The sequence below is a fragment of the Oikopleura dioica genome, chromosome 2, assembly GCF_907165135.1.
Source record: "Oikopleura dioica chromosome 2, OKI2018_I68_1.0, whole genome shotgun sequence".
NCBI classification, from domain to species: Eukaryota; Metazoa; Chordata; class Appendicularia; order Copelata; family Oikopleuridae; genus Oikopleura; species Oikopleura dioica.
Window position 1 is genome coordinate 8,429,939 of NC_137292.1, and position 23,129 is coordinate 8,453,067.

A 23,129-nucleotide genomic window follows, 5' to 3' on the forward strand; every position below is an offset into this window, starting at 1 on the left:
GGTCGGAAATTCAGTTAGTTCACCCTTAGTAGGGTGAGTAGATGTGTTGAAGCTGGTAAATACGCAGCTTAGTTTTGCTCAGAGCAGTTGAACATAAAGGTTTTTCATCAACAATAATCAGCAAGAGCTAATATTATTCGTCATTGCCGTACCTTTATCTTTTTACTAAAACCCAGATTCTAGCCTATGGCTTTTCTTTATGGCTTTTGCGCGAGAAAGAAGTAGAATTCCTTGGATAAATTGAGTTCATTTCATATTGGCAGTTGGGATAATCAAAACAGTTGCATCAAAACAAGCAGTTTTTAAATAATTGTTTGAATTTTAAAGAATTCTAATTTTTAATTTTAGAAATAATAATTTTCGTTTCGTCTTGTCCTTCGTTCGAAGAAAGGCTTGAAAGTTGAACCACACAGAAGAAAGAGGGAGAGATGGAGAGAGAATTGACCGTTGCGAGTATGCGTTGATTTCATCTTTTCTTCGTTTTAAAATTTCAAATCTGCGCGCCCATCTTTTGAAACGCGGTGGCACCGGTTGGCGCGTCAGGAGACGCCATCGTTACCGTTGCTGCTTTCCGTGCCAGGAGCTCGCTCTTCGCCGGCCACGTCGGGAAGTGCTCGCGCGGCTAGAAAGAGATGATTGTAAGGGCTTGATTACAAGAGGGTATCAATTAATCTTGAAATCAACAAGGAATTTACAATTTGACGAGTTTTTTATTACTTTTCTATCAAAAATTATACGATAGCGCAGAAATAAATATTTTAACCTTTTTTTAAAGCATCGAATTTATGGTTCTTCTAAAAGATTATCTTGCTAGAGAAGTCTTTTCTTAAAAAAAGTTACCGTTGGGATCGGAGTCATCTTGAGCCAAACGTCCTCCAGCGCGCGCTCGGCAGTCCAGCGCTCATTCGGATCATAGGTTAACAAACTAAATTACAGGTTAATACATCCTTGCAAAAATTCAAGGTCTGTTGTGGCATCGGATAATGATTGAATTGACAGGGGATGAATACACACCGAACGTGTTCTCGATTTCCTGTAATTTGAATTGTGTCTAAGAGTTTGTTAATTTTTTGTTCAAAATGCCAGCTAATTACCCATTCAGGAAGTTGTAGCCCTCCTTTTTCATTTGGTCCTTGTAGCGCTTCCGCAGCATGTTTCCTCTGTTACGCTCCCAGTTGATTTTCTTCGCGTGTGGTAGCTCGGAAAAGCCAGGCCAGACGTTGTCATCTGGGGTTCCAAGTTCCTAGAGGCAATTTTAACTGGGGCTGGGGATTTATCTGGGGTAATTATCGAGAAATGGGGTTCGTTTTGGGGATAGCCAGCAGTGATTGCCCCAGATAGAGAGTACTCGCATCTGATTGGCCGAAAAACGTCGATATCCCCGAAAAAGCAAGGTTAAAACTTACCTTGAATATTAATTTACACTGTTCTTGCTCTGTTTTCCCGGGGAAGAGAGGCTTTCCTTGTAAAAACTCGCCCATGATACAACCACAAGACCATAAATCTGAACAAAGATCATCAATTAACTTCTTCCGACCGTTTATTTTTCCTCACCGATATAAGTGGAATATTTTTTCTGACCAAGAAGAAGCTCTGGGGAGCGATACCAAAGAGTAACGACGACTTCTGTAAATTCACCGAGTGGGGAGCCATATTCTCTTGCCAGCCCGAAATCGGCTATTTTTAGCACAGCTGAAGTGCGATTTTTGATCACATATTGCCGGGAAAGTCTACCTTTATGATTTAATAAAAGATTGGAAGTCTTCAAATCCCGGTGCAAGATCCAGTTATCGTGCAAATGATTGACTCCCCTGAGCAACTGTATCATCAGCGTCTTAACTTCTCCAATGGTGAAGTTTCCCTTCATCGTTTCCATGAGTGTCTTCATGTCGTGTTCAAGATATTCCATGGCAATGTAGATCTTGTCTTTCGTAGCACCAACGCAGATTTCCAGCACATTTATCACATTTTCATGTTTTGCTATGAAAAACATTGAAATCAACAAGGACCAACTCATGAAAATCTACCTTTGAGAAGTGTGACGATTTCTCGTAAAGAGGTGATTGGGAAACCGAGCTTTTCTTTCTCCATTTTCAGCTTTTTCAGCGCGACGACTTGTTCAGATCTTTTGTCGACGGCACGGAAGACGACGCCATATGTTCCTTCTGCTATTCTATTCAGGAATTTATAACTGTCGTCGACTTGCCGACAGCCTTGTATCGATGGATAGTAAAAATCTTAAAATGACACTTATTTTTGGCTCTTTTCTAAACTCTTACCTAGTCTTCCTCCTTCTGGTTCCTGATCATTTTCCAGCGCCTCTCCATTTTCGTCATAAAGGCCCCCCAAAACATCCTCCTGCGCTGGAGGCGGCGGAGTCGCCATATGAGCTGGACTGGAGTGTTGAGAAAGAGAACGCGCTGTCATTTCTTGCTGGAGCGATGTCACCGCGGCTGGAAGTGCTGCAAGTTCTGGTTTGTCTGCTTCATCGTCGCTAGAATCACTTGCCCATTTGGACTTGGTTTTCTCTCGAATGAGGTCGGAATTGACGGAATCTAGCCGGTTACGGGAATGGTACATTGGTTCGTCGCGCACTGGAGTTAATCTTCTTTCAGATTCAGAAAAGTTTTCTCATACATTTTTGCCAGAATTATTCAAGATTTGATCTCGATTCCAAACGATTAGTTTTTTCAAAAAAAAAAGGAAGAAGAATCGTCAAAAGTCGTCATTTTTCTGAACCATTCCTGTGAGAATCTCCATTCTGCGTACTTTTCCTATTCTTGCTGCTTTCCATAATAACATCAGTCACCAATTTCAAATCGTTTTCATTCGTTTCATCATTGATGAGTTCGTTGATCAAATCGTCGGCCGTGATTTTTTCATCTTTTATTTCTCCTTCGTCCGATTCCGCGTCAGAATGCGCGTTTCGTTCGCCCCGGCTAATGTTCTTCTCGTATTGCTTTGTCACGGGATTGAAGACGACTGAGGAAAGGGATGAAAAATGACGAAAATTGAACAAAATTCTTGATAGAAAAAAATTCTATTGAACGCCTCTTTATTGGCTAGATTTTCATCCCTTTTCAGAAGGCGAAGATCGATCTCTCGAGCTTCTCTTTCTATCTGACTTGTTCGAAATCGTCACAGTCCTTGACGGTCTCGCTCTTTTTCTCTCATCTTCGCTGGAAGTCCTCGATTTCTTCCGATCTCGATCGTCCCTCTCATCGGAATATTTCCGACTTTTCTTGCTCGATTTTCCGATTTTCTTTCGCAAATCTTCTCGCAGCTTTTTCAGCTCGTTTTCGCTCATGTTATCTGCGTTTTTCAAATATTCGCCAGCGAAATCATCTGCAATTTCTGAAAAGACATTTTCAAGTTGACTTCAATAACTCAAGAATCTTCTAGAACTCTTTCTCTTTTCCAGAATTCGTCCCTTTTCTCTAAAATCAACTAGATTTGTTATTTCGAATCTTCTTACCAGAAGCCAAATCGTCCCAGATCGCCTCTTCTGACATGGAATCGAATCTGAATCGTCTCTAGAACAAATAAGTTACTCGCTTCTGAGTAATTCTCCTTACGCAGCAATTTTCATTGGCTGAAAGAAGGCGCGCTCAGCCAATCATAACCTATACTTTCTTTCAAAATTGGAAAAGGACTTCAAAACGCGAGACCGATAGTGATGCCTTAAAATGAAGAAGCTGATGTTGTAGCATCCATTGCAAAAATGAAATATATTAAAAACTGACAAGAATAGAGGGATAAAATGAAGAAGCAAAACTCCTACTAGTTGACCCGTCAATTGCAATGGTCGATTGCTTATAATCTTACTGAATACCCCTTGCAGTAACTGCCCTAATCGTCGAATTGAAATTAACGATTTCCATTATTAATACTTATTTTATATTTTCATTTATCATTTCATTCTTTACTTTTTCTTCAAGCAACTTCAACATCAGGAGACCGAGATGTCCTGATTTATCAACAGAGAGGGGCCCTCTGCTACAGTAATTTACTCGAAATAATCTGCATTCGCGGATATAAAAGCAAATATGTCCTGAATAAAGCCGACGCTAAAGTTTGAACACATGCGCTTTCCCAAACCTTTATTCGCTTCGTTCAAATAATTTTTTCCTCAAAATGAAATTACTTTTATTCTTATTTTTGCTCGCTCAGAGTTATGAGCTCGCTGAACTAGAGAAGAACTTGGATGTTTTAGTTGAATCTCTTCGTCTTTCAAATGCCATTCCAGGGGTCTCACTTGCAGTCGTTGATCTGAAAAACGAAAATTTCATTTCGAAAGGATATGGAAAACGCCGAGTTGATCAGGAAGACCCTGTTTCTGAAGAGACCTTGTTCTGTCTCGCCTCTAATTCGAAGCTTTTCACCGGCGTCTATTCCGCTTTGGTCGAAAAATACACTGGAATTTCTCTGGATACAAAAATAAACGATATTCCCGAGCTTAGAGACGATGAGGACATATTTCTTATGCTCAATTCTTGCTCTTTATCTCAAGACGTGACACTACGTGATTTTCTTTCCCACAGAACTGGGACTAAAGCAAAGTTCAAAACTATTTTTTACAAAAAGTTCATAAATTTCTCATGCTGAACTCGAAAATAGATGATTCTCCGACCCTTACTCTTGGTTGTGATGTTGACACCCGTGATATTTTTGCTTCTCGCTCCCGGCATATGGAAGAACTCAGCCCTATTCGATCTAAGTACAGATACAGTAATTCTGGTTACACTCTGGCAGGCTTCGTTGCAGAGAAACTCTGCCAGACATCTTCTTATTGTTTGAGCCAGTTGGGCTCGACCTGGGAGGACGGAATAAAGGCGATTTTCAACATGGCGCAGATGGATTCTTCAGCAGTGGCTCAAGATATCGTCGGAAACTTTTCTTTCTATGACGATATTACTGCTCGATCTACGTTGGTTGATTGGCAGGGGAATCAACATCCTAATGAAATAGCAAGGGCTTCTTGATTGTGAAATTTTTAAATTATAAAATTCAAGAAATAGCCAGTAAAAGAGGTAATTTCACGATCGAAAGCGATGGAGCCAAGTTACGGTGTCGTCTCCAACAGTAAAGACATGGCCCGCTGGATTGAATTCATTCTCAGCTCTTCGACGACTGCAGATTTGAAGCTGGATCAAGACGGAATCCCTTGCACTGGCTGTAGAAAAGTCTTTTCCAAGGGACCAGGACAGTGTTGTTAATTTTAATATTGGTTCATTATATTTTCATAAAAACAAAAAATAATTAAAACCCCTGGAAAGGTTCACCGCCAACGGACACGGAAGTCGTCTACGCTCTCGGAACAAGAACTGGAATGTACAGAGACTATCGAAAATGGGTTCATTCTGGCTCTTTTGGCGGCTACAATTCTTATCTCTATATGCTGCCTGATATGAAAATTGGCGTTTTCACAGCGGTGAATGGTGGAGGGGATACTTATGGGGCCATGAGGAAGATCATTCATTACGCTTTTGATACAATGCTCGGACTTGCACCAGACCTTTCAACAAGCAATATCGAGAGAAATGATCACGTGAATCAGGATAATCGAGAGAGGAAAGGATTGCCAGATCTTTTACCGGCAAATTTGGAATCTAAAGAAACGGTTCTTTACCAGCCAAAGTCACTGAAGCCAGAGTTTTCGAACCTTATTGGCTCCTACTATCATCCTCTTCTTGGAGAAATGAAAATCTCTAAGAAAAATCGACGATCTTGCCAGACCTACGAAATCTACGAAAGTCTCTATGTCCAAATTGGAGAGCTCGGGACTGGTTGGATTGAGAATTTAGCTTTTTACGATACTGGCTTGATAAACGAAAAATACATGTATCCCTTGTCAATCGATCCCGCTGAAAACGAGCAATGCTGTGTCGGAATTCGATGCAATGTTGGATTTTTATCGCTTTCTCATTAAATTTTTCTCTTTAGGAGGTACAGAAGATCATTCCAGGAGTCTACCCACTCGTTGAAAACAACGATTCTCCAGCGCTAGATTCTTGGATCGATGTTGATTTTATTTGGGACAGTCGAGGTAAAGTACCCTCAGCTATCATTAAAAAAGGATTTAGTTTGGTACGTGTCCGACTACGATCCAGTATTCACATTCAAAAAGAGCTCATCCGGCGAGTTCACTGTTGAATTTCGCCGGGGATCATGGTCTTCTGATGTCTATGTTTTCACTCGAGAACGAAGAGATGAGTTTGAATGGACAGATAAATGCAACCTCAATTCTTTGTAAGAATACCTTGATCTGACTGTGGATAATATTCGTGAGAAAAACAAGTGCGCAATTTTAATGGTTTTCTTCCTTGATTGCAAATTTTCAGCAGAAATGCGGCGGAAAGTTATTCAAACCATATTATTGTTTATTTATTTCAGAGTTATTTCATTAAATTGAATTCAAATTTTGTGTGCAGCATAAACTGTAGACGGAAATAATGGTGGGTGATCGCACTTCTGTGTAGCTTTTTCATTTTAAATTCTCGGTTAATTATATGAATTGGCCTTGGAGGCCCTTTGATATCTCTTCACATTTTTTGTTAAAATAAACTCGCTTTATTTTATTTTGCGAATTTTTTCGTCCTGCAGCGCCGCACCATGGCATCAATTTTCGGCTTCAGCGAAGATTACAAGAAACAAGCTCTTCTTGAAATTATAACGAATTATGATTCTAAACATAGGGCATTTTTCGTAATTTTCATAAGGATATTGATGATACTGTACTCTTGAAAAATAAGGAGACGCACAGGAAGTGTTTTTTTCTTTCTTTCATTTTCTCAAACAGAGATAGAAAAAAATTAACCCTACGAATGGTTTTTCACGAGTGGTATTTTCCTGATAGCTCTGACAAGCTCAAATCAGCGAAAAAAGTACGTCTTCAAATCATTTAATTTAAAACCTCTTAGCTCATCTGTCCATCAATTTGGGGTTGTACTGGAGAAATGTCAATTGAACAATTTCGGCGAATTATCATTTCTATGTGGGCTTTACTCACGGGTAAAATGAATTTTCAGTCGTACTTTTGAGGTCTTATTAGTTTCGGGTATTTTGGTTCTCACAACTGCTATCAAGCTTCCTTATGGTGGCGGCGTTGCCCCTGCTGCGACATATATTGTCACTGCAACGGGGACGATTATTCTAGGACTCATTGTCTGTGGATTCGGGACGAGTATGTACTCAGCTCAGAACAAAGACAGTGCAGATATGACTGTCAGAAAGGGACTCTTTTGCATGACGACTATACTTTTCCTTTTTGCGGACTCAATCAGCATTTGCTTCTCTTTCATCATCGCTGTTTTCTCCTTCGACCCATTTTTCCTAGCTTTGAATTTGCCTCTGTTTGTTATTTTACTCGTACTTTTCGTGCTGGCACTCGTCACTCTCATCAAACAGGTACGGTAACAAGGTAGAAAGACTGGAATTCAGGTTCATTTAGACATGCTGCCTGTGGAATAAAAACGATCGAGAGTGGCTAGAGAAGAATGAAATTACCAATGAAAGCGACGGTTCTGGACAAGGAATCAACGAAGAGAAAAATTTTGAATGACTTGAACAAAATAAAATACTAGAAAAATATGAATCCTTTATTCAAAATGTACAGATAAAGCGATGTAAATAACAATATTGTCAAAAACGTAAAATTCACTATGTATAAGTCTGCAATTAACTGGTAACGGTACAGTAGCTGTTCTAATAATTGAAGGCAGTTTGAAGTTTGCTCAGGCCTTTTTTCATCTGTCGGCCAGTCGTAATTCCGTGACGCTGTTTCCATTTTTCGTACTCGATAGAGGCGCTCTGGGTTGAGGTCATCGACATTGTATCACTAAAAGAATGTTCTTAGCTGAAAATATTGCTATTTCTTACAAATGCTGCTGCCTTCTTCTGTCGAATTCCTGAAGAAGCTTTTCTTTGCTGGAAACGGGCGGTAGCGTCGAGGATTTTTTCAAAACTGAAGGGGGCATTGATTGAGCTTGAGAAATAGTTCTTGGGAGGGTTTGAGAGCTAGAACTCGTTGGTGGAACTGGAGCTGGAATCGACGGCGGAGTAAAAGCCTGTCGAGTTGGCTGACTTGCTGGTGGTTGATACGAATTGAAACTCAGTCCCTATTTTGTTGAAGATTTTTGAAAAAGACTACCAACTTACGAGAGGGTCGAAAACATTGATATTATGAAAAGCTGGTCTAAGAGGAGCGCAAGTTTTGCAAGCAGCACAGGTTGCACAGAGCTGCTGTTGTGGTTGTTGCTGCAGCTGCTGTTGTTGCTGTTGTTGTTGAATTTGCTGCCTTTGAAGTGCCTTTTGTTGTTGTACTCTCTGCTGTTCTTGTTGCTGTAGAAGTTGTTGCTGTTGAAGTTGTTGGAGCTTCTGCTGCTGTTGGAAAGCTCGGTAATCAGTGAAAGAAGGTTTTCTGATTGGAGCAGAGTACATTCTCGTCAGGCCGGCTTCGGAGTCGGAAGAAAACTAAAAAATCAAAATAAACGAAGAATTAAAAAAAATCGTACCGCTTCGTGATGATAGAATCCACCAGTTGGTAACGAGCCCGTAAAACTTGGCCTGGTGTAAAGCGGTGGCGGGGCTTGATTGAAAAACTGTCCATTAGAATGAGCTGGAGCACTTGAAGAAGACACGATTCGGGCAAATGACTGCCTCAGCAAGTTGTTGTCTGCTTGCCAAGAAAAGGGACTGTTGGGTTTTTTTACCAATTATAATCCGAAGGGATAAACATGAGGAAAGACTCTCATCTTGTAAATACTGTACAAAATAATCTTCTTGTTATCGCAACGTTTTTAAAACGAAGCTGAGTTGCTAGCGAAAAGTATTTTATGAAGAACTCGTTATATATGTTCGCGGTATGCGTTCCCTTCCGCCGATAAGGAAAAAACCCCTTCCTTTCTTCACCTTGATGATGCTGAGAAACGCTCCTTGAGAGGCCAAAAACACCAGGTTCGGAGCCAAATTGATACGGATCGGAGACTTGGGCGGGGTAAGTTCCATAGCCAAACGAGGGCTGCATTTTCTTGATTTGATTGAGCACTTCTCGCGGATCGCTCTCAGCCAGAAAGGCTCGGTGGTCCAGGTTCTTAGACAAAGGTGCATCAACAGCTCATGTTTTTTTGGTTCGGATTTGCATACTCAAGACAGTACACACCTGAGTATTTTAAAGATAAGTTTTTCTCCCCAACCTTTCTTGAAAAACAAGTCAAAGTCAAAGATAATGAATAGCGATACACAATTTCCGAATTTTTATCGACCTTTTCCCACCGCTACCTCGATGTCTAGTCGACAAACTTCGGAAAGCTGCTTTCAGATTATCGAATTCGAAAAGAATAGGAATTTTGCTTATTATGGGAATATTCAAGACACGTTTCTTTTTTTCGCGCTCGAGTAAAAATCGCGGACACTTGAGTCTAATCCAGTTTCACCCCGTAAATACGGCCATGGAGTGTGTAAAATTTCATGGTTCACGAAAAGCGCAATTCTAGACAAGAACAAAAAACGATTTTACGGAGATCTAAATCTTCAAACTTGCCACGTAGTTACGTTTTTCGTTGTTACATTCTAGCTCATTTTAGGATAAACACAAAGGCTGATGGACCCTTTCCGAAATCGACTTGGATCGATTCAGCGATTTCCAGCCAGTAGACACTTTCACCGGTCTATCTTCGAACCAGTTCGTTGTCTTCATCATCCTCGAAATATCGGCCACTGATTTTGAACGTTTCTTTCGTTCGTTATTGCTCATTTCTTTTGAACGGCCCCGAGATTGCTCAGTTTCGATGGAGCTGCCGAGTGAGTGCTGATCTTGACTCCCCGAGTGGAGAGACGTCTTTTTCAAGTTGCAAAAAAACTCGTTAGAAATATAGATATAAAATAGATATAAAAAAACGTCAAGAATCAAGACGTTGATTGAGCGGTTTTTGTAAAACAAGCGTTTTTGCTAAACCTTTCCTGATCAGAATTATGCTCGGAAGGAGGCTTCGCTGCGTCGAGGTCTGAATACATTTGCTCTAGCTTGCTTACCTTTTCCGAAGTCACCATCAGTCCAAATCCGTGCGGGCAATCAAAATACTAAAACATGATTGAATTTCAAATTTATAAATTTCTAGCGTTTCCGAATTCGAGGACCTTGAACTAGTCCACCACTTCTAAAAATAATCTTCTCTAAATATTTTTCAAGTTTTCGATAAACCCAAGTTGGGTCTCAAAATTCAAAATTTAAAATATCTATCCTGGCAATTTCTATGTTTTTTGACTTACTTGTCGACTTCCGAAGATTCCAGAGTTGTTTGTCAAAGGTTCGTCAAGTTGGACTCCGACGAAGACTTCGCCAAGGAGATCACGTGGTAGGTAGTCCTCTAGAATCGGTCCAATGTACTTGCAAAAGCCTGAAAAATTCAATTTAGGCTCCTTTTCTGGACCGTTTTATTGACTTTCTTGGAGGAAAAAAAACTTATTTAGGTCAAGTTAAAACAAAGAGTCAAGCTTGAGTCTCGTTACTGTCATTTCTTACTGACGTGTTTGGATGCAAAAGCGTATTTATAATCAGCACTTGTACGTGGCGCTAGAATTTTTCTCTCGCTTCGAAAAAAATGGGTATGTTTGAAAAAATGATGAAATTCTCTTCTGAGAGAGGACTCGCGGTGAAATTTATCTTTGTACGTCGAGAGGACGTTGGCCTTGGGCCACGTTGAATGGTGGATGTGCCACTTTTGGATGATGGCAGGCGGGAAAGGGATGAAGCGGGATATGAAAGGGCAAATATCCGAGAAATTTTTTCAGCCCCGGGATCAGCGAAGCATCGAGACTTTCGATAATCACTTGTGCCACTTTTTTTTATTCTGGATTAAAATTGAATTAGTGCAGGAAAACAGTAAAGCCCTTTTAAAAAACGGTCCATACGGCATCGTTAACACGATGTCCAACAAGCACCAAAACACCAGGATTATGTCCTTCGGTGCTTATTGTAAGGCGGAGTTTAGAATCTAAACCTCGTGGCAAGTTAAATTAATAAGTTTCTTCGGTGTTTTGGATTCAAATCTTATTTTGAAAATTATCCTCAAAGGTAAAAGGTTGCTACTTTCGAACGCAACTATTTAGAGTGGTTTTGGAGATAAGAGTTCATTAACTTTAGTTTACTCAAAATAAACGGATTATGCTGAGAAAAAACAAAATGAAGAAAAGGAATTACAATTCGGCTGAAGATTTGAGCCATTATGAACCTCTAGAATTTTAGAGGATGCCTGGGTTTGGCCCTAACCGTTAGGGTTAGGGTTACAAAAAAAATTGTCTCTTTCTTGGTTCAATTTATTGTCTCTATCATGAAATTTCAGAAGCGACATTCCATACGAGGAAAAAAGTAATTCAACGAGTTCTTGCTCAGGAATTCAAGGCGGAATTCTAGCTCACTCCAAATTCAAGGGAGACTCTCAAGCTCACGGCTAAGCGAAATTCCATTCATTTGCACAATTATGCTCCCGAGATTCATGGCTTTCAAACTTGAAACTCAACACTAAAGCTAAAGAAACTGCTTTTAAAATCGATCCTTCTATTAGAAGAGGAATTTTTTCAGTGTCGGAAGTACTCTCTTTTATGTTTTTAAAGAAATGTCAAAAGAAGGATTGGTTTAATATTTTTATTCTTATCGGCGATAAGGCGCGCAGCGGGAAGCGTAATCCGGTTGCAAGTGCTCACCGAATTTTTCGCAATTAGATGACCGAGCATCTTCTAAAGGAAGCGGCGCGAATTCGAGCGTTCTTTCGTACTTTGACCGTGAATTACTCGCTGCTCGTATGCAAGCATACGCTTGTCACCGTATTAGCTCGAATCTGGGACGAACATCATCCGATTTGAGATTATGAAATCCTTGAAATGCAGAAAAATGTCAGAAAAAATAAAATATTCGTCGATAATTATTAATTTTAATATCGAACCGTCAATTTTTCTTTCAACTAAAGAACTTTAGTTGACAATCTTGGACAAGCTTTGTTTTGAAAAATTTTTGCAATTATTGGAAAAATTAACACACCCTTCTAAGACGCCCCGTCTTTTGATTTTTACGATTTTATTTTTAATAGGTGGGTTTTCTAAAAAACAATCAGAGTCAACAATTTGACAAAATGAGCAGCAGATATAAAAGCAAAGAGTAATATCCACCAGTATCCGCATTTTTCTATTTAGATAATTTAAGAGGGCGAGATTATTTTGGTTTTCCCGATTTTTCGACTACAGTAAGAGCCACCCTTGGTTTACCAAACGATGAAGAATTATGTGAGGCTATGAAAGGTAAACTTTTTGAAAAGTTGCCGAAAGGATTGTTTCTTTTAGATATATATACATCCGGCCGGGAGTATCTAAAGATGTGCGATGATCTCGCTGATGACGATGATGGCATGGAAAGCTTGGACAATTGGCAGGAAGGTATCGACTACGTCTATCCCTCTTGCGATTTGGTAAGGCAAAAATAAAAAGGTTGAAAAGCAAGATTTCTTTTCGCTTTTTAGATTGTTTGCCCTCATATTCGCAAAACCCTCGAAGCAAGAAGCGGATGCAAAGAAAACCACCTTGGAAGCGTCACAGTATTCATATTGATGATCTTTTTCATGATGAAATAAAAGAATTTTCTCCCATGCATATATATTTGCATGAGAACAGTAAGCGTTAGAAAATCAAGTACCAAAATAATTCCATCAGCAAAAGTGACGCGCTTTCGGCCTCTAATTTATTTTTCCTCATATCAATAATTTTCTCGTTTGAATGCAACTCCAAGCTCATTTCAACAAGTGTTTATAATCCATTTTTTCAATAATCATCAATTCTTAAATTCTTACCTAGATATTTTCCCTTGACAAGAACTCGATCTCCAACTTGCAATAATTGACTCTTCTCGGAAATTCTCGGTGCGCTTTTGGATTTTCTGAAGGCTGGATTTTGGACATCGGCTCTCTTCGTCCTGAAATTTACGGGGCTTTAGTTAAGGTCATGTTGCAAGGTATCCACGTCTTGGGGCAAATCGCGAAGTCAAGGCTCGTTTGTACTTTCTTTCCGGACAGCTTGTTGCGGAGAAGGGTTTATGGGATTATGCGCGAATAAGGACTTATGCCTAGGCCTTTTTTCACTGTGCCGGAATGTGCCGAGTATCTTGAAAATAAACGATCTGCCCCGTTTGGAAAATAAATGAAAATGAAAAGTGTGATGACATTATGACAAGATCACTAAGCGATGATGAAAACAGGATAATTCTCGGTCGTTGCTGTTGAAAACAGTAATTTCAAGTATGAGTCAAATACCGGTAGCCGCAATGACTTTGGGAAAAATTCTCACCATGGCTCTTTTTTACGCATAGACGGTAAAAACCACAGATAACCATGAAAACGTAAAACATGGCTGCGTGAAATATTATCTGGCTAGGTAATTCTATGACAGAATTTATGTCTATGAATTGTTTGAATTTATTGGTGGTTCAAAAGTTTGAAATTCAATGATGATTTATGAAAAATGAGTTACAGAAAAAGCTCATTATTAGAACATCCCTGAATGGCGAATATGAAAGATGACTTTATCTACTTATGTTATTATAATTTGCACTACAGTAATTACTCAATCGGCTGCACTTGGGCCTGAATAAGATCAAAATTCTTGTCGATCGTTTCAAACATCTCTAGAATCCCACTTTCGCTGTAATCATCGTCGTAAGCCTCATCGGAATCTCCCTGACTCGAATTCAAGAACTTGCTTGAATTTTCCGCCGACTTCTCTCCTCGCTGGGAGGGGCGGAAAGTGAGCTGTTCGTACCTTGAGCGGCCGCGGCTTTGTTCAGAGCTGGAGCTGCTTTTGAAACTGCTTGGTGGAGAGTGGCCTTCACTTCCTGCGGTGGCATGGGCGTCTTCGTTGTGTTGAAGAGTTCGGGTGAGGGTTTTTAAACGCTCGAGGAGTTTTTCGTTGCGTTTTTGACTGAAAAAGGGTTGAGACGAGGATGAGAAAGATTGATACAGTATCAAAAAAAATAGTCTATTTAAAATAGGCCGCGCCTTAGTTTATTCTCGGTAAAATTTGAATTGAAAATGACACTTATCGATGTCTATCTCCTTAAGAAGCGTGTGCACGAGAGTTACAACAGTAAAATTCAGAAGTGACTGCTCTCAGGGTCAAATTTATGCCTCACTATTAAGCCCTCCTCTATGTAAACTTGTATCGTCTTGTCGGGTGGATTTTCGTGGATGCAAGGAAAATCTAAGTGGCCCTCGAAAGTACCCGCGTCCGACTAGCATGGCAGATTTGACGTTTTTTGGACACTGCCGCTCGACCCAGAAAAAAAGCGGATCAAAAGTTTAAATAAGTTCTTCTAGCAAGTTTTAGATAAACGTTTCTTTGGCGAATTCGGATCTCCTGTAAGCGGAAAATCGACTTCCAAAACAGATCGAAAAGAACGGTCTATCATGGTAAAATGGCGTTCCACGTAAAACTGGTGGGGATTAAGGGTGTGGCGCAGGGGCATCCAGGGGTTTAGACGGAAAATATAAGATGTTGGCGGTGAGTGGGGGAAAGTTTATGAGATAAACGGGACGATAATTAAGTTTATTCATACTTACAATACTTTTAAATGATTATTTGCAGAATGATCTATTGTCAAAAGACTATTAGCGCTTTAGCACACCTATTTTTGTTGAATCAAACTAATAGGGGTGGCAAATTATTTCTGAGTTTATCTCATTTTATAGATAAATATAGATAAAGTTCATTGAAGAATGTGTTACGTAGAAAGCCAAAAATTTTTGCACACGACATTTAATGCCATCAAGGTGGTAGGTCCTTAGCGGAGCCTCATCACAGCCTACCTAAGAAAACTGATTAGCAGCTCAAATCTCGCTCTAAGAGTCCACGATTATGGTAATGAAGTTTCACGAACGTCAGAGTAATTTCAGATGAACCGAGCCAACTGAGATTTTCACGGTCAAAGTCGACCGCCAATAATTTTCGATTTTGTCATTCATGGACTTCAGTTTCTGGTTGGATGATTTTATTAACCGGAAGGTTGTCCGACCTTGACTCAAAAATTTACACGAAATTATCATTTTCAATTGTCAATTGATCATTTTCGATTCTAAAGGCAGACTTTTAAGGCTTGGCTAACTCTTGCTACACCAAATATCAAGATAAAATAAGTATTTTAAATAACCCTTATCTAAAAATCCCTTCGACAAGATCATCAAAACCGCAAATTACCGGGAATAACCACGAATTTCAATCCTGACCATGATAATCCTTGTTTTGCAAAACACTTGTTTTGCAATTACACTTTGCAAAATTTTCATTATGATAATAATCTCAATGTCATCCCCCCAATTTTCTGATCAACTCACGCTTCTCACCCACGTTTGACCTATTTATTTAACCGTTTGAGAAATCACTTTTTGGTCAAAAATTGAGCCCCTAGAATTTCGAAGGCGCGAATTAGCCGCATTAAAAACAACTATTCACTGCTGTGAAAGTATTTTTAGATGATTGAACTTACTTGAAAGTGTCTAATTGCCCCGGTTTTACGAGTTGGGCACACTCGTCTTCACTCGGGCTCGAGTACAGCACCCCAGAATGTTCATATTCTGGTCTTGGCGCCATTTTTCAAACAAATCTCTCAAAAAAAAAAGTTGCAATTAATTCTTTGCCTGTTAGGTCACTCTTCTGTTAATCACGATTTTCTGCTTTTCTGTTCAAAAAATCGTCAAACTGTGCCAATGAAGGTTGAAAAAACGCCCTTTCGCGGAGATCAGGAGCGCGCACGATTAGCCGCTCGTGGCGCCACCTAGACCGCTACCCGCGCGCGCAATCGGTGGTGCCCTAGTGCTTGTGATTCCGCGGAGCAGGCCCGTTTCAAACTCAGCAAAACATCTTCCAATGAAAAGACACGAATACACGGTACAGAAAAGGAGGAGCATGCATTCCAAGGTGAAATTCGGCACGTCAAAAAACTTGGTTCAACTGGCAGTTTATTGACAGTAGCAATTTTTACGGACGCTGTAAGAAATTCCAGCTTCTTTGAATACCGCCTTTTCTTCGCGATTCTGCAAATGAATTCTGACTTTGAAATTTTTGTTAGTATCCCCATTCTTACTAAAGTAAAAGCACTGCGTAAAATTTAAAAGCCGCTTGCGGCTTCGAGAAAGAGAAGACGAAAAAGCCGCGCTTCGCGCGGCCTAGGTTTTCAATTTCTCGAAGCCGCAAGCGGCTTCTCGATTTTCGGCAGTTACAGTATTTTTTCCGTGGAAACAATGGGCGAAAATAAGTCGGTCTGAAATCAACACAGCGGTATTATACCAAGAAACTAACGGTGTAAGTCTCAGGTTTCTGTGGTATGTGACATTTTGTAAAAACGGTATTACGGAATGTTTGATCTGTATTTTATTGTAGACGTTAGTCTTTTGGCTTTTCCGTTGCCTCAACCGCAAGTTTGTCTTTCAAGTTCTTGAGCTACTGTTACTGTACTTTCTTTGTTGAAGTCTTTTAGTTTGATAAAGACTTGAGAAAATTGCGTGTTCCTGAAATTTTGGTACGATTAAGTGGCGCACTCGATTGTGAAAACGCTTCTTTGATGACAGCTCATAATCATAAAATAGAAAGGCGTCAAATCATCTCTTCATCCCCTTTTTGGGGCTATTTAAATTGCACTCCCGGAAACTGCGTAATAATTACTTCTTTTAGGCGTGAGAAAAAAGGGAATGAAAAGAGGACAAGTTCATTGGACGCGAAATTCTAGCGCTGGATTCACGAAACTCAAATATATAAAAACCGATGCCGTGTTAATTTACCAAACAGTCGCGTTGCAGCAGACCAGGGAATGACCGCAAGATGCTGATGCCACTTTTAGATTCACGTTTTCAATGGTCGAAAACACGATTCCGATGGTTAGCCGCAAAAATATGAGCTCAGGGTGGAGAGACAGCGGATTCCAAAAGCTTTGATGGAGCGATAAAGAAATTCCCAATAAGTTCGAATTATGTTCCTGGTTCCCGATTCCGTAAAAATGCGGCTCTGGAAAAAATCTCTCGAGAGTCGTGTTTTACAAACCAGTGATAAGGAAAGATGATTTTCCACGTTATCCTTTTGCTTTATACGTTCGTATACTAACTGATAAGAGGTGATAAGGGGCGCTGATTCTCGAGGAAAGACCCGTATGAACTTTTTTCATGAAAATAAATTTCTATTTTAATAAAGCGACAAAAGAACATGTTTTCTTCTCAAGCAGACATATCAATCTCATCTTCTTCGTCTTCGATAGAATTGTCTGGTTTCAAGCAGCGCATGATAATGAAAATAATCAAGACCTGTTTTTTGGTTCTACTGTTTGTCTATTTTGAAGCTTGGGGGAAGCTTGTAGAACCCGTTCCAAAAAGAACAATCCGCCCAAAACACCACCAACAATAATCCCGACGTTGACATCTTCAGATTCTTTCGTCGTCGTCGTGGTCGTAGTTGTGGTTGAACTTGAAGAACCATTATCTGGATTATTCGGATCTGTGCCCGGATTGGATGGGTCTTTCGTTGATGTGCTCTTTGTGGTCGATTCTGATTTAGAGTTCCTTCTTTTAATTATTTCCTTTCTGTCTATTTGTCAATCAAGATCAATTCTTTGAGCAAAACGCACTTCCCCAAAGCTTAGCTATCAATGTGTACAACAGTGCGATAACGTTTCCGGTGATTGCGCAGACTAATTAAATTTACATTTTGAACTCATTCCTGTAGGTCCATCAGTTCCTTCCGGGTTGTCAGTTACTCCTGGACCTTGGGTACTGGAGCTTTCAGTAGGGGGACCAGTGTATTTTGTCGATGTTGTCGTTGTTGTTTTGGTGGATGTTGTTGTAGTAGTAGTCGTTGTCGGGAAAATAATAAGGCAATCATCGTCCAACATTTTCCAGTCTGGGTCGGAAACGCAAACAAACCCATGGCTAGTTCCAAGTTGTCCGTTTTGATCACTACTGCAAGCAGTTGTTTCCCAGTTTTTAACGCCTTCGGTATCTGGATAATGAATTCTCATGACAGCACAATGCTCTGTGCGCGAATTCGCATCTGGTGGCTGAAAAAGATAAGGTGGCATCGTTTGATTTAACGAAGTTGTAAATTACTGTTTTCCAAAAAGAAACACCATCATTATCAGAAGCATCATCAATTGGACAATATCCTTCCACATAATCATCATAATTGCCTGAAACGAAAATTCGAAGTGAGAATCTCATTACCGTGTTTAAAAGTGTTTAGCGGTTGCTACGTAGACCAACAAGTGTTTATAAAAGCACGAGCGGACTATTTGCCATCCCATGCTTTTCAGATACTCGAGGGAGCTGTTTGCGGCGGTGTCAAAAATGCGGTAGATGATTTAGATCGTCTTGATCTAAAATGACCAGGCTTACGTACTTGGAAGCTCGAACCATGATTTCCACTGAAAGTCTTTTGTTTTTTGATCTCTTTTGAGGCCTCACGAACTCTTCTGTCGTCTTATATTTTGAGAAAAAGTCGCCCTTTCCTTTCCATGCTCAGCCAAAAGTTACTGTGCATAGCTGCTCCGGTGCCCGTTTCGTTAATCATCTCCTCCAATTTCTCAGTCACGTCTTCCTGGTGATCCCTACTGTGAATAACTAACGACTTAAAATCGAGTTCAAATCAATTAGACACAGCAAAATGACCACCCGTTTAATTCCCTCATATAAACATAAGAAATCCTTTATCATTATTGAAGCTTAAAACAAAAATAAATACCAAACCCTTCCGTAATGATCGACAAAATATGAGAACTCGTTCCTGAAGCCCATGAGATTGGCAAAAGTTAAAAGTATCATTGAAACTTTTGTGCGCCGAGGAATTTTCAGAAGGGAGGAAACCATAGTGAGTTATTGTCCTGCCTGAACAATAAATAAATAATTATTATCGGTACTTCCGTGTTAACCTTTGATTTCGAACTCCCACTGACTTTGGCATGTTTCGACTTTTCCATCTTGTCTCAAATTATCCGTCGGAAGAAAACAAGCTGGCTCGCATGTTACGACCGCTGTCTTAGTGCTCAATTATATAATTAAAAATAATCATTTACATTTATCAAACAGCGTTCAAAATATTGATACTCTTTCGAATCGAGAAATGATTGGTTTTACTCATATTTTGAACTTGCTCGAGATCATCTGAGAATTCAATAAAGCTCACTAAAGAGCCATAATCCCTCTTGGTCAACAAAACACGAGCCTATTTTGATTCTAGCACTAATTCCTGTAGAAGCGACGAGCGCGAGGAGCTTTTTCATCAAGAACGCGACCGGATGCTCGTTTCTCTGAGTTTCTTCCTTTAACAAGTTGAGACATTGTGCATTTCTATCGCGACAGTAGTACTTTTATTTGCAATCTGTCAAGAAGGCCAAACAACGAATTTCAGATCGTTTTTATCGAAAAGCTGCTTTTCAAAGCTTTGAAATGAAACTGGTTGAAGTTTCTGATGTTTTTATCGATTTCTGATGATAGTTTTGATATTTTATATTTGATTGACCAATCGTAATATTGCGCCAACATTGTTAATCGTTGGAAAATAGAAGTAATTAACGAGTTGTATGTTGGAAAATGCTGACGAGCTTTCAAGTTGGAACCATAAACTTGGAAAAGGTCCTCGAGTTAATAATTATTGATCCTAACGGTACTACGACCGGTAGAATGAAGAAAACTAGTTTTAATAAAATGTCAATAAATTATAACTCACTCCATTTTTTTCAGAATTACGTATTTTAGAATATCTGTTTTGATGTCAAATAAAGCGGGCAATAACTAGGCCATTCTTACTTTAGACTCTAAAGTTTAGAGATTCTTAAATGAAAGTAAAATGAGTTTTTATGTTGCGCAAACTAAATTAGGGTCTGAATTTTTCGGGTGACCTTTCGGGTTGATTTGCTTGTCCAAGAGCATTCTTGAAACTAGGTCGGTTATGGAGAAAAAGCGAGAAAAACGTAAGACTCTTTAGAAATATTCAAGAGGGTCCTTTTTAATAAGAGCCTGAACATCCCTTCTGTCTAACTTTTCATCGTTGTTAGAATTAGTTTTTCATAATAATTTATTACATTGGCTTTTAAAAGAGTCCAGTTTTGGGACAGATGTTCTAGTAGTTGGGCCACTACGTTCTGAGCCAATTTCCAAGCACAGAAATATTTTCATAAAACAACTCACTACAGTTTAATTTCAAGCATTTTTCAGCTACCAAGATTGAAAATAATGAATTTATTGCATCGTTAAACTGTAATCTTTTGATCTCAATCTTGACGTTGAACTTCGAAGTTGTGTTTGCTTTCCTACCATTTTTCTGTTCTTCAACTCTGAGAATATTCACAAAGACACAAGCAAGTGCTGTCAAAAAGAAGAATCAACATAAATGCTTCGCAAATTGAATTTCAGGGGTTAGTTTGGTTCTTTCTTTTCTTGCTTGTTTTGGGTTGAAATAAGTTTAACTTATTTGATTAGTATTTACAAGGAAAAAGAAACCTGGAATCGCTTCTGCCACGTCTGCACACTTGAACAAAGACTTCTTAGTTCTTCCAATCTTATTACTAATAAGTTATTAGCATCAATGCCATTTCCTAGAGAAGAACTTTAGGAAAGATAAATTAGCTTATGCTCAGTCTAATCGCCAGAAAAAGTGACGTGAGTTCTGTCAGAAGCTAACAGTAGTTTCGATAAAGACAACAACTGCGCAAATAAAATTATCGGAATATCTGAAACTTCGAATTTCACGAATAAGATGCGTGAAAAAAGAAAAAGTGATTGATGACTTTCTTCGGAGAGGAAACGACTTTTTGGGCGAAGAAATTGGACTCTGTTTAGCGTCAGTGATCCAGAGATTTAGTGGAACAGATCATCGCATGGCCACCTCGGCGGGGGTTTATCGATTTACGTTATCACATATGCGTCGTGTCCTTCAGACCTGCCAAATGTTTTCTCCTGATGCACTTACTGTTTTTTTCTCAAAGCTTTTATTGAAAACCCCATTTTCAAATTTTCATACCAAAAAAATGGCCAAAAAAGGCAACGGGTTAAAATATTTTTAGCCCAAAATATCACGTGATATGAAAACTGTGTCAGAATCATTTTGTATATTGACCCTTTTTTTGGCGATCCTCGTGATGAAAATCACTTGAGCCGATAAAATGATAAATGCATCTCGAGGAGGGGTTAACACATGTCAGCCTGAGAAACAAGCCTGAAGTTCATTTATTTCAATCGTCAGAAGTTTCGAGCGCTTTCTGACGAACACCCGTCTCTGCTTGTGATTTATCGACCCATCCTTCTGCGACAAATCAAATTTATTCAATAATACTGTGCTTTACTACTGTAGCTTTTTCGACTTGAGCTTCAGTAAGAAATTGGTCGACTCGATCTTTTAGAACCCTGACTCAGGTTTTCTACACATGCTGCCGAACCGAGTTTATAGACGATTTTTTTGCGTTTTTTGGCAATTTTGAGCCGAAACGCAAATTCGCGCAAAATAATTTTTTGACAGTGGTAAGCTCGTTCACATCCTGGTAGTGTTGTCAGCTGTCAGCGGCAGGGCTCTGGGAGCGGAGGTGCTCCCATCTGACCCAAGTGATTTTTGGATGATCGATCTGCTCTCCTGGAAATCTCGAATAGGTGTACCATAAGTTTATACACTCGTCGAGGATTTTTACTGCCGCCGCCCGGCAACACTAAAAGTCCGGGGATTAAGCTCTCGGAATCGCTCTTCTTCCAGTTTTTCATTCAAGAGAACGGCTCGGGTGAGCGAGAATCTATGTTTGTATTGTTTTTTTTCCCTGTTACTCCCTGTTCTCGAGTAGTAGCGCGCTAACTGTAATCTCTTCACACTTTTAATTGAACTGTTCGCAAGATTCTTCAATTGCCCTTTTAGGCCTTTTAAAAATTTCAACACGGGAGCGACAGTTTATCAAAAAAGAGGGACTCAAATGCAGACTTTTTAAAAGCAGAGAAAAAAAACGGAAAATAAGAAAGAGACTTTATTTCAAAGAAGAAAAAACTAAAAAAAGAAAACTTTCGAAAAAGGCTGAAATGTTAATAGAATTCTTTTTGCTCTGGTCATCAGGAAAGGGAAAATCACGCAATGAAAAAAAAGATAACTTCTTTTTTGGATCCAATTATCCTTCAAAAGTCAAATCCGCCAAAAGAAAACTATCCGCGGATTCCTTCACATCACCTGTGGTTCTTTTAGAAACGGTCGATCAAGGTACTTTTTTAAAATCTTATAAAAAAATAGTTTCGATTGAATTGAATAAATTTTAAATTCTATCATTTTGGTCCTTTGAAACATGGCGGTTTCTAGGGCAAATCGAATATAAGCATTTTTATTCGATCAATTATCAAGAAGATGCAGAAAGTGCCAGGAGAAATTGCCGCGCTGGAAGCTTTTCAAAGCGGAAGAAGTAAGTTTGAAAAGTGCCTAGTTAGGAGAATTAGACGAATTAATCAATTGTACTTCAAGTTGCGTCAATTACAGTGTAGCTTTAATTTGATTATCGAAGAATCTAGATTTTTTGGACTAAACCAATTTTTAGAGGTGAATTTCTGGATGACCAATAAGATTGCTGTATTAGGCCTACCGGCCAATCAAAACTATTTCCATAAAAATCTGTTCCAAAAATTGGTTCTACCCGATTTTTTAGGTCAAATCCCTTTTTTTATGAAAAGCGCGAAAATTAAAATTCATGAGTTTTCGCGAAAAACATTATTTACTTGTGTTTTTCACGTAACTTTAATTTCCCCGCCTGAAATTCCAAACTGCTGAAATCAAAATTCCTCTGCCCCAACACCTAACTAAAAATAAAGACTTACATGCATTTCGTCAGGGTTTAAAAATAAACCCCGCCGTGTGTGAGTGAGTGAGGGCCGAACTTGACCTTTTGCGGAAATGGAATGGGGCGCGATAAATTGAGCATTTTTGTTGTTTAGGTTTTTGATTAAAAGTTCGTCAATCTGGGCTTGATGAATTCACGAATTTGAACTTTCATTGATTCTTCTTTCAGACCGCAGCGAGGAGCCAGGACGAGGAGGGCGATTAAACCGCAGAAAAATGACGTGAGGAATCGGGACCTAGATCTTTTCACTAGA

At 39.4% G+C, this 23,129-nt stretch overlaps 6 protein-coding genes and 1 long non-coding RNA gene across 8 annotated transcripts; 4 read left to right on the top strand and 3 right to left on the bottom strand.

The window, feature by feature from the left end:
- Nucleotides 1-480: 480 nt before the first annotated feature.
- On the bottom strand, nt 481-2,601 carry LOC145700445 (cyclin-dependent kinase 11B-like). 2 transcript variants are annotated; one of them, XR_014134208.1, is made up of 9 exons: nt 2,280-2,601; nt 2,028-2,237; nt 1,735-1,980; nt 1,555-1,692; nt 1,407-1,504; nt 1,095-1,243; nt 1,015-1,051; nt 841-925; nt 481-622 (listed from the first exon to the last, which is right to left on the bottom strand). XR_014134208.1 is itself a non-coding variant. In XM_081777710.1 (8 exons), exons 1-8 carry the CDS (start codon nt 2,578-2,580, stop codon nt 491-493), a joined length of 1,359 nt encoding a protein of 452 aa, XP_081633836.1. In that variant the 5' UTR covers nt 2,581-2,601; the 3' UTR covers nt 481-490. The 2 variants fall into 2 exon arrangements, 1 of the variants encoding a protein (XP_081633836.1); XM_081777710.1 differs by lacking the exon at nt 1,015-1,051.
- Nucleotides 2,602-4,688: 2,087 nt separating this feature from the next.
- Nucleotides 4,689-6,418, top strand: LOC145698085 (uncharacterized). The gene is made up of 5 exons (XM_081775290.1): nt 4,689-4,931; nt 5,019-5,208; nt 5,277-5,902; nt 5,944-6,046; nt 6,084-6,418. The coding sequence occupies exons 1-5, from the start codon at nt 4,689-4,691 to the stop codon at nt 6,251-6,253; spliced, it is 1,332 nt and encodes a 443-aa protein (XP_081631416.1). The 3' UTR covers nt 6,254-6,418.
- Nucleotides 6,419-6,824: 406 nt separating this feature from the next.
- On the top strand, nt 6,825-7,573 carry LOC145698086 (uncharacterized). The gene is made up of 4 exons (XM_081775291.1): nt 6,825-6,884; nt 6,921-7,011; nt 7,052-7,407; nt 7,451-7,573. The coding sequence occupies exons 1-4, from the start codon at nt 6,825-6,827 to the stop codon at nt 7,559-7,561; spliced, it is 618 nt and encodes a 205-aa protein (XP_081631417.1). The 3' UTR covers nt 7,562-7,573.
- A 4-nt stretch (nt 7,574-7,577) lies between these two features.
- On the bottom strand, nt 7,578-8,715 carry LOC145700447 (uncharacterized). The gene is made up of 4 exons (XM_081777713.1): nt 8,514-8,715; nt 8,158-8,472; nt 7,879-8,117; nt 7,578-7,837 (listed from the first exon to the last, which is right to left on the bottom strand). The coding sequence occupies exons 2-4, from the start codon at nt 8,437-8,439 to the stop codon at nt 7,705-7,707; spliced, it is 654 nt and encodes a 217-aa protein (XP_081633839.1). The 5' UTR covers nt 8,440-8,472; nt 8,514-8,715; the 3' UTR covers nt 7,578-7,704.
- Nucleotides 8,716-9,426: 711 nt separating this feature from the next.
- LOC145700446 (uncharacterized) lies at nt 9,427-15,734 on the bottom strand. Its single transcript, XM_081777712.1, has 6 exons — nt 15,524-15,734; nt 13,804-13,962; nt 12,840-12,961; nt 10,270-10,397; nt 9,961-10,080; nt 9,427-9,838 (listed from the first exon to the last, which is right to left on the bottom strand). The coding sequence occupies exons 1-6, from the start codon at nt 15,625-15,627 to the stop codon at nt 9,581-9,583; spliced, it is 891 nt and encodes a 296-aa protein (XP_081633838.1). The 5' UTR covers nt 15,628-15,734; the 3' UTR covers nt 9,427-9,580.
- LOC145699895 (uncharacterized) lies at nt 12,125-12,644 on the top strand. Its single transcript, XM_081777157.1, has 4 exons — nt 12,125-12,154; nt 12,200-12,294; nt 12,337-12,461; nt 12,513-12,644. Exons 1-4 carry the CDS (start codon nt 12,129-12,131, stop codon nt 12,621-12,623), a joined length of 357 nt encoding a protein of 118 aa, XP_081633283.1. The 5' UTR covers nt 12,125-12,128; the 3' UTR covers nt 12,624-12,644.
- A 6,173-nt stretch (nt 15,735-21,907) lies between the features above and the next one.
- Nucleotides 21,908-23,101, top strand: LOC145700115 (uncharacterized). The gene is made up of 3 exons (XR_014134154.1): nt 21,908-22,248; nt 22,345-22,444; nt 23,045-23,101. It is a non-coding gene; the product is annotated as an uncharacterized LOC145700115 (long non-coding RNA).
- The last annotated feature ends 28 nt before the right edge of the window (nt 23,102-23,129 follow it).